The following is a 15,006-nucleotide window of genomic DNA, read 5'->3' as shown; positions in this document are numbered from 1 at the left end:
GAGAGCGGATGAGGTTGTCAATGCGAATCGCCAGCTCAATGAATTTTCCTAGAGAGCTACCCTCATCACGGCAGGCCAGTTCAGATTGTAGGTCGGCATGGAGTCCCTTGCGGAAGAGGAGCTTGAGGGGATCATCCAATCACCCTGTCTGAGCAGCGAGCCTGCGGAAGGATAGTGCGTAGTCAGCTGCTGAACTTTTTCCTTGACGAATGTCAGCAGTAGCAAAAACAAGACTTCGCAATGAGGGTAAGGTAGGCACTGCCTAAATAGTCATGGTAATGATCAGCACCTGTGCATGTAATCAATGTCAGGCATGGGGTGATGGGAAATGAAGTCCTAAGGAACAATTAGTACTCCGGTGAGGGTTCCCGCTGGTGGGGATCGGAGGGAGCCACGGAGGCTTGATTTGTGACAATATATATATATATATATATATATATATATATACCTTTTGTTTTTAGTTTTTGTTGTTTTGAAAGCAAAATGGCTTCCTGTTGGATGAACCCCAGTAACTTTGACTGAAGTAGTATTTAATAATATATAAAACATTGTCAAACTACTTGGCAACATTTTTGTTTTTGAAAAAATTTCAGCTTTTAATCATGTTTTTCTTTGTATTGTAACACCACCTTGACTTTTTTCTTTTTACCATAATCACAAAATATCAAAATTTTAGAATGTTAAGGATGTTCAGCCAGACTGCACTACATAATATGTCTGTCAATTTTACTTTTGGCAAAGGTCATTTTATTTTATTATATCTTATTTTATTTCATTTCATTTTGTTTCATTTCGTTTTCACTTCTTTGAAAATAGATATTTTAGTTTTATTTATTTATTTTTTTATTTTTTTTATTATTTTTCCACAATATGTAAAGGGCAACAGACATTAATAAACAATAGCCCATGAATATTTGGGCTGGACTAGGCTACACTTTCTCTCTCACTTTTGTTTCTCTCCCTAAATCCTCATTCACATCTCTCCTGTTGTAGTTTCACTGGTGTTTTTCAAAGCTTATATTTTTCTGTTTTTCTCACTTCTAATTCCTGTTAACATTCTGGGGGGAATGTTTTTAAATTAATGCAATCTTATGTTGCAAGTCAATTATTATTATTTTTTTTGGTATTAATTACATTTTTAATTGTTGTATAACTCAATAGTTTCAGACACACTCAAAAAAATAACTTGGATGAACATGTTTCAATCATGGACAGTTGTTTCACGTGATTGAATCAAGTTATTTGAACACGATTGAGTCAAGTTATTTTGGATTTTGTGCCAAAAATAAATAAATTAATACACTTAAAAAATATATATAGCTTCACATCATTGACCTTTATTTGTTTTGCTAATAGCTGTGTAATAATATGCATTTTAATAAGTAGCTAAGAAGAATAATTTAGGGATATAAAAGACCCCTCTGTGGGGGTCTTTGATGTGTAGGTATGTTGTTACTGTATGAACTTGCAGATTGAACTTGTGCTTCAGTAACATAAAGCAGACAGGGAAGCATTGCAGCTAGATGCTTTTGTTGCACTTTTTTCCTGTCTGATTAATTTTCTTCCGCCACGGCTTTGATCCACAACTATTTTTACCGCTATTCTTGTCTTTTAGTGACATTGATTTATGCAGTCATTTGGCAGCTTGTATTTTCTCTTTCCTGTTGTCCGAGTCTGGTTTTAATTCCGTTTCCATAACAACCTCAAGGCCGTTCCAATGGTGTTGTATATTGTCTTAATCTTATTAATAGTCTTAAACTTATTACATGCTTCTGTTTTCAGCCTTGTTAGTGAGTTTCTCTTTCACTCTCTCTTTCTCTCATACAGATCCACCTTTTTTATTTTCTCCATCATTCCTCCAACGTTTTCCCATCATCCAAGTGAAAAATGTCCTTTAAATCTCTAATGCAATGTCTTTCGCTGTATGAATTTGGAACCACCGGCTGCGGTTTCAGTACAGTGAGCAGAAAGGAAGTTTAGGAACTTTTTTCAGAAGGAGGCTGTGATGTTTATCAGTTTTGCACGATCGCTGATGGCCCTCTGGCTCTGGCATGGCATTCATCCATCCATCAGAGCTCCAGAGAGGCCTTCACCAGCCTCTTCTTTCTCCCCCCAAGGCTGTCAGTGTCTCTATCCATCTCTCACACCGGGACCGCTTCTGACTGGCAGGTCATGTTAAGCAGCTTCTCATACAGGCACCCTGATGCTCTCACTGTGCGTATGGAAGCATTTAGGGTGAACAAAACAGTTCTGCTTTTTAGCAAAGAGAGTGAGAGGGTTCATGCACTTCATGTCAAAATATATGCTCTAAAAACAAGTTGCTATAAATTTGGTGCAGAATGTGAACAAGATTTCACTTGGTTTGAGCGGTAAAATGTTAAAATTGTGTCAGCCGGTAGGAGATCTGCAGTGCAGTTTAATAAAGAAAAAAAGAAAAAATCTAACCAGATGCAGAAAACTATAGGCTGTATTGTAGATAGACACTTCCAGTATTGACCGCATTGTTGATTATAAAGGAGAGACTTAAAAAAATTAAAAACATGTTTATCAGAGGTGCAGATAAAAAAATTAAAATCTGCCCAGAAGCAGAAAACAACTGTCGGCTTCCAGTATTGACAGACGATTATAATGAAAGTGATGAAAGTGAAGTCAAATGTGGCTCATCCAGTCTTTTTTTTCTTTGAAAGTGTTATGTAATTTTAAGCTGTTTTTGTACTGATGCCAGACTTATCATTCATTTGTTATGGATAATCATACTTTTTGTTTTGCGTCAAGCCCTGCCCCACCCATCAACCCACACTGTCATTTTTATGCCGCTACAATATTGAAAAATAGACATTATGTTTACATGCTACATCTATTCATTTGGCAGATGCTTTTATCCAAATAGACTTAAAAATGAGGAACAGCACAAGCAATTTATCATAAAAGCCAACAATATTTGTAGTACACTAGAGCAAAAGAGAAGTTTTTTCTTCCTTTTAACAGTTATTAAACATTAAAAAGGGTTTACTTAAAAAAACAAAAAAACATCTAAGTTAATTAATTTTACACAAGTCAAAATAATTATTTGCCTTCTTTGAATTAATCAACCTAAATGCATTAGACCAACAACATTAAATGTAAAGGTTATTTGAGGTATAAAAAAGACTCCTTAATGTAATAACATAAGGTTACCATAGTGTAGGAAAAGTCTTATGGTTTTGGATGCAAGTATACTTTTGGCCAGATATTTGTACTTTTAATTGTGCAACCTTTTCACTGAGTATCTGTACTTTCACTTGAGTATAATTTTTGAATACTTTTTACACCCCTGGTTATGTAATGTATGTTGAATTTCTGGCAAAAATAACTATATAGTGATGTATACTGTTACTGTGATATAAGATTGTGGCCATACCACCGACTCAACAAGTCAAACTGTCAGATGTTTGTCTCTTTTTGCCATTTTGGTGGCAAGAAATTGTCTATTGGCTATTGTGCCCTTGTAGATAATGACCTGTGCAAAAGTTTGAATAATGCTCTGGATGTGGTTGAGTCAATGGTGTGTTTTGTTATGAGTAGCTTTTGCTGTATACACAAAATAGAGTGACCTTATAGTATGCTATGAGCTTGGATTAGCTGAGACACACTCCTGACACACCTGGGGGATTTGCTTTCTCTTTCTGTGCCCTCACTCTCTTATCTTTCTCTGACTCTCTCTTTATATATCGATCTTAATATGGCTCTCTCTTGCCCACCTCCTCTATCTATTAATCTATTATTAATAATGATTTTATATTGATCCAAACCTGGAGCTTAAGTTAATCTTTTTCTAAGCCTCCCTCACTAATTCCCACTTCTCTCGCTCGATCTTTCTCTCTCTTGCTGTTCTTCTGTGTCTCCCCAGCAGAGTGTAAGGCAGCAGGTGTGCTGTCACAGACAATGAAAGGGCCAATCACCTGGGAATCAAAGAGCCCGTGACTCTGTCACTCCACACACCTTCTGACAGACAGCCCACTATTTATACCTCTCTCAGGGAAAAAGTGAGAGCAAGGGAGGAATTTCGTTAGAAAGAGGGAAAAAAGAAATAAATGGGAATGGGGAGATGCGTTTGAAGGGGAGATTGAGCAAGAGTGAAAAGTCGCGAAAAGGGGAGAAGACACCGGCGTGTTTTATGACTGACATGGTTTTCTTTCTTTTTGTCCTTTAGCTTTTTTTCGTTCATGCATTTCCATGATGTTACCGTGCCGTCCATAAATGTGTGCTGAAACTGTCTTTAGTTCTGTCACTTTGCAAGGCGATGATTGTGATAAAGAAGGAAGGTTTAATGAGGCGACGCAGCAGCTAAACGTAGCAAGTGCTGCCATGAGGAAAACACTCCACTCATTAGTATCTGCCATTCTCTCCAACTTGCGTGTAAATGTGTCTCTGCATCTATGATGTTTTGTAGTTCACTTTTTTTTTTGTGGAAAATAAGCATCAAAACTTAAACAACAAAACTGAGATTCTGAATTTGTATCTGAAACTGAGGACATGCTGTGAAGAAACCCATATCATGACACAGTCATGCAGGGCCAATGCATGGCCTTATGTTTTGTGTCCTGAGTCACATACTGAATATACCAGACAAAATCGCCAATTAAAATAAACCGCTCCAGCTATTTTTAAATGGCCTTTTTGTTGTTGTTGTTGTTGTTCTTCGCCTTCTCTGGTTTTTATGTAATTTGATACATTCATGGTTACAGACATTTCTTTGTACAGTTTGAGTGAGCTGAATATGAGTGTGGAAATCTCTACATTTACAGGTTCAGACTGGTATACAGTGAGAGTGGATTTGACGGTGATGGATGTCAATGATAATGCCCCAGAATGGATGATGGTCCCTTTCCCCTACCTGAGTGTGGTCTCTGCTAATGCCCCACCAAACACACTGGTCTACAAGCTTCAAGCCAGAGATGGTGATGAGGGCATCAATGGAGAGGTGGAATACTTCCTGTCTGATGGTAAGCAGATTTCCCATCTGCCTCCTTATTTTATATCAAAGTTTATTTAATTTATATTTCAGGTTTCTTTGATAAATAGCAAGTTCAAAAGAACAGCATTTAGCTGAAAAAGAAAGCTTCTGTAACATTTAAATGTATACTGTCACTTTTGATCAATTTAATGCATCCTTGCTAAATAAAAGCATTAATTTATTTATTTTCATTTCATTTTCATTTTCATTTTCATTCTTAAAAAAAATCTTACTGACCCCAAACTTTTAAACAGTAGTGTATGTTACACAAGCTTTCTATTTCAGATACATCCTGTTCTTTTGAACGTTGATCTGTCTATCTATCTATCTATCTATCTATCTATCTATCTATCTATCTATCTATCTATCTATCTATCTATCTATCTGTCTGTCTGTCTGTCTGTCTGTCATTATTATTAATAATCATAATATTATTAATAAGTATTATTTTATATTATTCATTTAATGGTAACACTTTAATATATCTATCTATCTATCTATCTATCTATCTATCTATCTATCTATCTATCTATCTGTCTATCTGTCTGTCTGTCTGTCTGTCTGTCTGTCTGTCATTATTATTAATAATCATAATATTATTAATAAGTATTATTTATATTATTCATTTAATGGTAACACTTTAATATAAGGCTTACTTTTTAAAATGAATTTAACAATGCTAACTAACAATGAACAACATTCATTTTATTGCATTTATTAATTGAGGTATTTATTTATAAATATGTTTTTCATTGTGCACGTATAAATTAATATTAATACATTAATATTAATTTATACAAGTTGGATATACAAGTTAAATGATACCTAAACCATTAACAAATTTTAACCAATTGAACCTTATTGCAAAGTGTCACCATCATAAAATTTCCATTTCATTTGCATGTGGATGAATAGTTTTGTTATACAACAGGAGGTGACGGGAGATTTGAGGTGGACAGGAAGAACGGTTACATGCGGACGACAGGCCTCCCCCTGCAAAGAGACAGAGAATACCTACTCACAGTGGTGGCTGCTGATCGGCAGGGCAGCCGCAGTCCTCCCGCTGTAGTGTCTATCATCGCAGGCCCAAGAGCTCCTCAGTTCACCAACGCGTCTTATACAATTTCCATACCAGAAAACACACCAGAAGGCCAACCGTGAGTAAAGCCATAACACACACACCCTCATAAACACACACCCAATCTAGTAAATGTAGCAAATCTTATTTCCATAGTGTAATTCTAGCACACCTTAAATGCATCTCCCACACCGTGAGAACACCGCTTATCCATCAGGATAACAAATAGAAACAGGATAATACTGCACTTACAGCCATCCACGCTCCCTCTGCTTCTCGCTGGAGCATCGCTTGTGTGAGTCATTGTGTACTACACGATGCAAAATTCATGAAATAATGATCTTTGACTATGTCAGGGTACTGGGATATGCATTAATGATGCATGAACATCAGAATTTTGTTCTGCTCGTATAGCCAGCCCTGAGAGGTTAACCATGCGTTACACCAGGTAATATACACAATAAAAGCCGGCTTTATAGTAATAATAATAATAATAATAATCGGTAACACTTTACTTGAAGGGGTGTGCATAAGACTGACATGACACCTTCATAATCATGACATGACACATGTCATGAATATGAAGGAGATTTTATGCATGTTTACAACAACTGTCATTAAGTGTCATTCGCTCAGTTGTAATTTTTAATATGACATTATTTGACCTAACCCTACCCCTACCCTTACCCTTAACCATAGCCCATAACAAAGACATCTCAAACAATGTCATCTTTGCATTAAAAATTACATAACTGAGCGAATGACACTTAATGACAGTTGTCATAAACATGGGGAGCAGTTGGGGGTTCAGTGCCTTGCTCAAGGGCACCTCAGTCGTGGTATTGAAGGTGGGAGAGAGCGCTGTGCATTCACTCCCCCCCACCTACAATCCCTGCCGGTACGAGACTCAAACCCGCAACCATTAGGCCATGACTTCCCCTGTCATATCATGTCGCAGTTGGTGACTAAGCAGTCAAGAGCCAATGAGCATTTGATATCACTGACATAAAGCATTTGCTTGAATTTTTCCCAAGGCAGCAATTTTTTGTTTTTTAATTTGTAGAGAACTTATTACAAATGTTGTGTCCCATGGCAAACAAGATGTGTGATTTATGGTTGTGGTTAAATGATTATCCTAGATTAATGAATGCTGTGATATCTTCATTGTCATTTCTTACAATCAGCTATAATCTCTCACTTCTAATTTGATTTGTAAATCTTTGTGTTTTTCCTACTTTGATAATGCTTAATAAGATGTCATGAAATTGCAGTGATACACTTTAATTGCTGGGTTTTATGATTTTGTTCTCTAAGTGTAAGCACTGGTCATGATTTGACCCAGTGAATAAAAATCAACGAGAAAGAAAATGATAATAACAGTGATCAGTGAGACAGATGCACCTTAAAGGAGTAGTTCACTTCCAGAATGAAAATTCTGTCAACATTTACTCACCCTCCACTTGTTCCAAACCTGTATAAGTTTCTTTCTTCTGTTGAACACAAAAGAAGATATTTTGAGAAATGTTGGTATCCGAACAGTTGATGGGCACCATTCCATAGTAGGAAGAAAAAAATCCTATGGAAGTCAATGGTGACAGAATTTTCATTCTGGAAGTGAACTTCTCCTTTCAATGAAAATTACAACAGAGGTTGTTTTTTTTAGCATCAGGATGAGACTAAAGTGAGAGATATTTTAATCTATGTCATCGGAAATGAGGAGGAAAACTTTTCCATTTCTGCTTGCTTTCTTCAGTAATGGGTTTGCTTTGCCCCCAATATATTTGTTAACCAGCACAGTAGCTACTGTATGTTCTTTGATGCTGTGTAATTGTAAATTGTTTATTCTACATTTACACAAGATCAATGAGCCTGTGGTTAATCTCTTACCTGCTGTAGCTGTTTCCATTTATCTTAACATTTATTTCCACAACATACAATCCCCCACTTACCCACATTTAGTTACGACTATATGTGTCTAAAGCTATACTGCATTCACATTGGAAGTTGGATTCATTGAAACTTATATTCAACAGATGTCCATATTAGCTCAGACGCCCTTGGCGCGCTTATCGTTTTATTTACCTTTGTTAACCCATTCTTCTTTGCTTTTATGTTTGTTCATTTTTAGAACAGCATAATCAATTATAGTAAATAATCATCATCGATTATTGTCAATCAGGTTGTCTCTCTCTTTGTCGTTTCTCATGCAGCTTCCTAGTCACTCCAGCAGTGTCCTTCCAAAAACAGCTTGTAACTTACAGCCTGCTCATCAATCCCAGCAGTCTTTTCAGCATCCAGCCAGAGACGGGGGAGATCAGTCTGACCCGTACTATAGACTATGAGAGTGACCAGCACCGCTACCTGCTACTGGTGCGGGCCAGTGAGAATCAGGACAGTCTCAGTAGTGCTGCTGAGGTGAGTGCTGCAGGTGCACAGACAGACTCTACAACCCATTTAAGAATTGTACATATTCTGCACATTCAATCAACTCTCTTTAAAACATACAATGAATATGCTTTGTTATGCATGATTTTATTTATTTATTTGTACCTTTGGTGCTTATATATTTGAGATATAATATATTTTTTATAGATAAAATTACAATTTCTATATTTCTAAAACATCTACATTTTTTGACTTTTTTTAGATTTTTTTTTGAGTCTGACGAGAAAATGGTTCATTATCTCTTGGTTCTAACTTCATTACTTCTAAGATCTAATGTGTGATATATGGAAAGTTTTTGCACATAATGAAATGTATAGTAGTGGAAATGTATTCATTAGGTAGTTTATGGGACACACATCAATATCACAGTACAATGACTGTCAAGAAGACTCTTCAGTATTATGATTTTTTTCATTTGACTTCAGTAGAAATGTAACTTTTATTGAACACTATATTTATTTCCCAGGCATGCACGTCTCAAAATGTTGATATAGATGGTTGCATAGCAACAGGGAAAAAAAGTGAAATCAGTGAAATAACAGTGAAATAGCAGTTAAATAAATGTGTAGTGAAAAAAGATGACTGACGATATCTACAGCAACAACTCTTATAATTGTATGCTTTTGGCTGTTCATTCTGTATAATTTTTTTAATGCAAAAAATTATATGGTTGAAAAGATAGCTAAGATATATATATATATAGAGAGAGAGAGAGAGAGAGAGAGAGAGAGAGAGAGAGAGAGAGATGGATAAACAGACAGGTAAAAAAGCAAAAGCAAAAGCAAAACAACTATTTTATTTTGAATACGGGGTCACAGCCACTAGGAAAAATTAATTACTATGAATTCCTTTTAAAACGCATGTTAGATCAAAATTATTCCCCTAAATTTTGTCCCAGCTAGCCAAACACAGCTGTCTAAACAAACAGTTTCATATTGAGCACTATTGCTGATTTGCAAGCTCCCAGCATTGCAGAATGAATACATTATGAGGTTAGTGTGTTATAATCTTATTTTTTTTACCACTTGCTGGCATTATTTATGTTGCTGTGCTGTTTTTTTGTTTTGTTTTGTTTATTGTTTAGTGATTTAAACAATAAACATTTTCATATTATATACAGTATAAACTTCACTTCTCTTTTAAATTAAGACAGACTGATGATAATGTTCATGTTATTTATGCTTCCATTTCAATTTCGGTCACTTAAGAATGAAAAAACTATAATTGAGAGGGTTGTGGCGCTGTGGGAAATGTAAGGGCAACAGTTTAACTGAAATCAAAGAGATGCCTAGCAGTCCGTTCATTCCTTTTACAGTAACATTCCCCTGGAGGTTGTAGTCTCGCCTCATCATGACTTGATCTGGCTGCTCAGTGATCCATACATCTCTCCTGGCCTGAGGCATGCAGGCCAGCCAAGATTTCAGCTATTAGCTGGGGAATGTCTCAAAACAATGCAGCCACCGTGTGTCTAACTGCAGATGGGGAGCAAGAGGGCATGCAGACAAAAAATTATACTAAAAGACTGACAGACCCTTTTGACTTCAAGAATCCTGTGAGACGTGGTCCTGAGAGAAATTTGCCTGTTGTGTTCTCTGCATTCAGGCACACCGCAGCCCATCTGTCACCCTGAAATCACTCTATAACTCTTCTCACATCTCAGTTTCTGGAGACCCCGAACACCTGTGCTAAAGCACCAGTTACAACAAACAAAACAAAACACGGTTTAAAATGACATAATTAACAATGTGCAAAATGAAAAGGCTTCAGAATCAATAATTATGGCCTATTCAGTCACTAGGTTTCTCACAGTCATGGACAATCTGAAAATATCAGCAATATTTGTAATTGTTTTCCAGGCCTGAAAAATTCATGGAAATTTCAGTAGTGGATATACATTTTCTATTTATGATCTGCTGTAAAAAAAATACTGCCTAGAATTTGCTTGTGTAGAATAGCATTTCGTTGCATTCCATAGTGATGTGTGATATGTGAGTGAATTGATCTTTTGTGTCTGTTTATGTCAATAAATGAGTTATAAATAAATCAGTTCACAATATGTTAATCAGCTTTGTATTCCCAGATTGTGTCCGTCATATCACATCTCTTTATTGATACAATGTCTTTGTATATCATTGGTTTTTACTATCAACAGAATAACCACTGAGAGTAAAACTTATAAAATAGGGCTCTGAACAGTTACTGAGAACACAAAACTTTCCCTCAGGGATCTTTCTGTCTTGTAGCTCTTCTTTTTGATTCAGCCTTATATGAAGGCGTTTTATTTCATGTGATTTTGGATTATGGTCTCTGTTAGTGTTAGAAATATGGGTAACCTTGTTGACTCTGAACTGTTGTCACAATTTTGACCATTTCTGACTTGGCCTGTCTATTTTCATCTTTCCGGTCTCTAAAATTGCAGTGAGTAGGTTGTTAAAGTCACTTAGCAACTGCCAGGAAGCTTGAGCAACAGTGTCAGGGCAAAAGCACTCACACAGTGTTTTTCCTCCTCCAGAGAGCAACATTCAGCTTAATTCGTATGGGAGGCATTAGGTGCCTCTTTTAGCTTCCCTGATGCTTTTGCAACAAATTGGGAAAGAGCTATAACATGGCAATGAGATCCTGGAGGACGTTTGTCCCTTTGTGTTGAGATTCACTACTTCACAACTACTGTATTTTCAGGCACAGATGTTTGGTTATGTAAGAACATAACTGCTTGACACCAAATCATTTTGCAGTGAGAAAGGGCCAAGATAAAACTGGATAATGGTTTTAACGCGTGATAGGATATGGCCTTTTAAGCTTGTTAAAAGAGCTTTTTTGGCGAGGCGTTCTCAGATTCTGAGAAACACTGGGGACAGTCATAGTGATGTTCTAACTTACTCCCTGATAATAATTCACAAATTCAAGATATTATGATCTGCCCATTTGTTTCATTAACAATTCACAACTTTCTATTCTGTGCCTTCTGGCTTCCTTTCCGCTTGTTTTTCCACAGGTGCGAGTGATCATCACAGATGAGAATGACTGTGTTCCTGAGTTCCAGCAGTCCATTTATAGCAAAGACGGTGTCCCTGAGACAGTCATGACTGCAACATCGCTTCTGCAGGGTAAGGCTGTGGACCTGCGTTATCTTGAGGTTCTTGTATAACAACACATAATATAATGACCTACTTACTGTTTATTTTTTACATTTCATTAGTCACTTTGTCATGCATTTCATTTTAGTAGAAGTGACATTTGAAACCAAATATTCAAATATCTGATATATTTATTTAAACATGTATCACCATTTAACAAAAGCAACATGCAGAAACGGTCCTTGTGAAAACCAGGCTCATGAAATAATATTCTGAGTTCACTATTGTAATACAATATTGTAAATTCTCAAGTGATTCATTGCTCATGTTTTAGGCAAGGGGCACATTTTAGTGTGTTGTTGCAGAAAGAGTGTATTAGCAATGTGACTTTGTTCTGTCTAGTGCACAACTTGCTTAATTTTGTGCAGATGCATGCTGTAATATTACGTTATATGATCAGTAAGTAATTTTTTTGAAAGAAAGAAATTAAAGCTTTTATTCAACAAGGACACATTACATTGTTTCTTGAGTACCAACTCAGCATATTAGAATGATTTCTGAAGGATCATGTGACACTGAAGACTGGAGTATTGCCTGCTGAAAATTCAGCTTTGACGTCATAGGAATAAATTACATTTTAATGTATAGTAAAGTAGAAAACATGTCTTTTAAATTGTAATATTATCTAACAATATTGCTGTTTTTACTGTATTTTTGGCACACAAGAGACAAAACGATCCCAAAACTTTTAAATGGTACTGTATATCTGTTTGGGTTATTTAGCAATTCAGTTAACTGGTGTTGATTTACTGTGTAATTGGATTATATACACAAGTGCCCGGTTGCATAAAGCACCTTAAGTGTACTTTTCCCTTAAGATCGCCCTTAAGTTTCCCTTACACTTAAGGGCGTTGCATAAAATATCCCTTAAATAATACTTAAGGGCATCTTTAGGTGAAACCTAATAAACCCTTAAAATGTATCTTAAGTATCCCTTAAAACCCATTAAGTGTTGCATAAAGCCCCTTAACTGTCATTTTCCTAAGTATAACAAGGGTTGGAAAATGTCATTTTAAGTGTTACACAAAAGTCTTCTACAAGTCATGATCCGCCGCTTTATATGTTAAACAGATTTTAATTTACGCATTTATTCACATATAAACATTGATCAAATTACGTACAGCACATAATTAGCTCAAACGTGAGTGCGTCACACTCGAGAGCAAATTTATATTCCATATGTTATTCCTGTATTTTCCTACATATTACCTGGAGATGACTTGAAAAACACACATAAACCATATATTGTTGCAATCGTGAGTTTATTGTGTTTACGTTTCTGCCTTTTATTCAGCTTAGGCTACTTCTATGAATCCAGTTTGGACTTTCTGCACGAGAGCGCCCTCCGGCTTCGAGTATGAATGAAACATTCACTGCATGAGAGTTTAGCGCTTTAATGTTCAAATCGTTTTGGATACGAATAAAACGTCATGCATAGACTATCTTTTCTCTTTGCATTTAAAGGTGACATATCATGAAAATCTGACTTTTCCAGGTTTTAAGTGCTATAATCAAGGAAACGTGAAAAAGATTAACCCAGTAAATTTGTTTTGATAAGCCTTTTTCTGCAAGCGTCTGAGAAAATTAGCGCGACTGATTTCGCTCCCTTGGTGACGTGGCCCTTAATCTGTAAATGTAATACACCCACAGCGCCGTCATTGTGTTTTTGCAAGCGATAACGTTGTTTTCAGAATTGTGATTTGCTTTGCACTTCTCAGCCACCGTAAAATAGGCATTTTCAAAGTGATATAATAAATTATATGTGGAGAATTTTGAGCTGAAACTTCCCAGACACATTCTGGGGACACCAGAGACTTATATTATATATTGTAAAAAGGGGCAATAATATTTCTCCTTTAAATATATATTTATTCACACTAGTACCTGAAAACCTCTACATGGACAGAAATGATGAGATATATTTATTCGTTGTCCAAAGATGAATAAAAGTCTTATGGGTTTGAACTGACACGAGGGTGAGTAAATTTTTCAGAATTTTCATTGAATTATCAATTTGAGTTTCTGTCTCGTCTGGTCCTTCTCTTTCATATTTGGTTTTCTTTTTTGTTTTCCTTATTCATGTTATATTGTTTTCTGTGAACCGTACACCACTATCTGCATTAACAAATAACGTGACCATGGCAACAGTCAATTTTTTTAATGGCAAAACATGGGTCGCTGCCGTGAAACACGTAACGGTTTAAAGTATTTAAGGGATTATATGCAACACCCTTAAGTCATTCCCTTAGGTAAGGGGAAATCACGCCTTAAATCTCATACATAAGGGAAAAACTTAAGGTGCTTTATGTAGTGATCGACCGATATAGATATTATATAACCGATACCAATTATTTACATGTTTATGTGCCCAATAACCGATATGCAGAACCAATATTTATTTACTATTATAAAGTAAATAAATGACTGAGTGAAGTAAGTCCGTACTTCACTTTGGTTTTTCCTCCGTTCAGTCATCTTAAAAAAAGTGTTGAAAATTAGCAGTCTTTCATGTTAAATTTAATCTTCATATTACAATAATAATAAAAAACATTTTATTTAAAGCATCAGCAGCAACACTAATATTAACAATAAGCAAAATAAATGTAGAAGGTCTAATGTTTTCAAATGGAGAAAATAAACAAAGGACAGGAGTCATATCAAATTCATTTTAAACTACAGTTTTAGTATGTTTATAAGCTGTTTTATAGGCTAAAGAGTGAATAATTCACTGGATAATGTTAATTCACTGAATAATATTCTCTGGAATATTGAAATATAACAAACAAAACATCATATTTTATTGCATTTCTCAACTGGCATGTTATATCAGAATTACTAATAATGTTGTTGTGCTTCTAGATTATGAAATGCCTGCTGACAGCGCAGTTTATCTATGCATTTACACAGAACTATACTCAAACTGCGATCGCTCGTGGAGACAATAAATAATTAATTTCCATAGAGTTGTATCTATTTAGATGTTTATTAGCGAAATTATGGTTATATAGTAAATGTTAATACAATTTAGGGTGTTTTAAACAAGTGAATCTTGTTAAAAGTTACATGCGGTAGCCGTGCTGGAGCATTTCCTGAGCATCAACCTGCTGAGTGAACAGCAAAATGAAAGCGGCTTCACAAGACTAATGATGAGCATAGACAACAAACAGATAATTAAATTTAGCGCTTTTATTTCCACCATGCACTCATTCATGGCTGTATTATTTAATTAATACAAAGTTGCGTCTTTATTGGGAGAGGACTTGATGGATAATCTTAGCCTACATGCCTCCGACTTCATGAGACAATGAGCATATAGACAACAGAGAGCGAATTAAATTCAGCACTTTTAT

General features: G+C 35.8%; 1 protein-coding gene across 1 annotated transcript in view; it reads left to right on the top strand.

The window, feature by feature from the left end:
- The window catches only part of LOC107565684 (neural-cadherin-like), a 222,178-nt gene that overhangs the window by 113,944 nt on the left and 93,228 nt on the right, over positions 1-15,006 (top strand). The window contains exons 2-5 of the mRNA XM_016250944.1: positions 4,788-4,985; positions 5,928-6,153; positions 8,285-8,489; positions 11,515-11,626. Of these exons, the coding sequence (XP_016106430.1) occupies positions 4,788-4,985; positions 5,928-6,153; positions 8,285-8,489; positions 11,515-11,626 (741 nt within the window). The remainder of the gene's footprint in view (positions 1-4,787; positions 4,986-5,927; positions 6,154-8,284; positions 8,490-11,514; positions 11,627-15,006) is intronic.

Source organism: Sinocyclocheilus grahami, unplaced genomic scaffold, assembly GCF_001515645.1.
Source record: "Sinocyclocheilus grahami isolate Dianchi unplaced genomic scaffold, SAMN03320097.WGS_v1.1 scaffold1017.1, whole genome shotgun sequence".
In the NCBI taxonomy this organism is placed as follows: Eukaryota; Metazoa; Chordata; class Actinopteri; order Cypriniformes; family Cyprinidae; genus Sinocyclocheilus; species Sinocyclocheilus grahami.
This window is presented reverse-complemented; position numbering and strand designations above follow the sequence as displayed.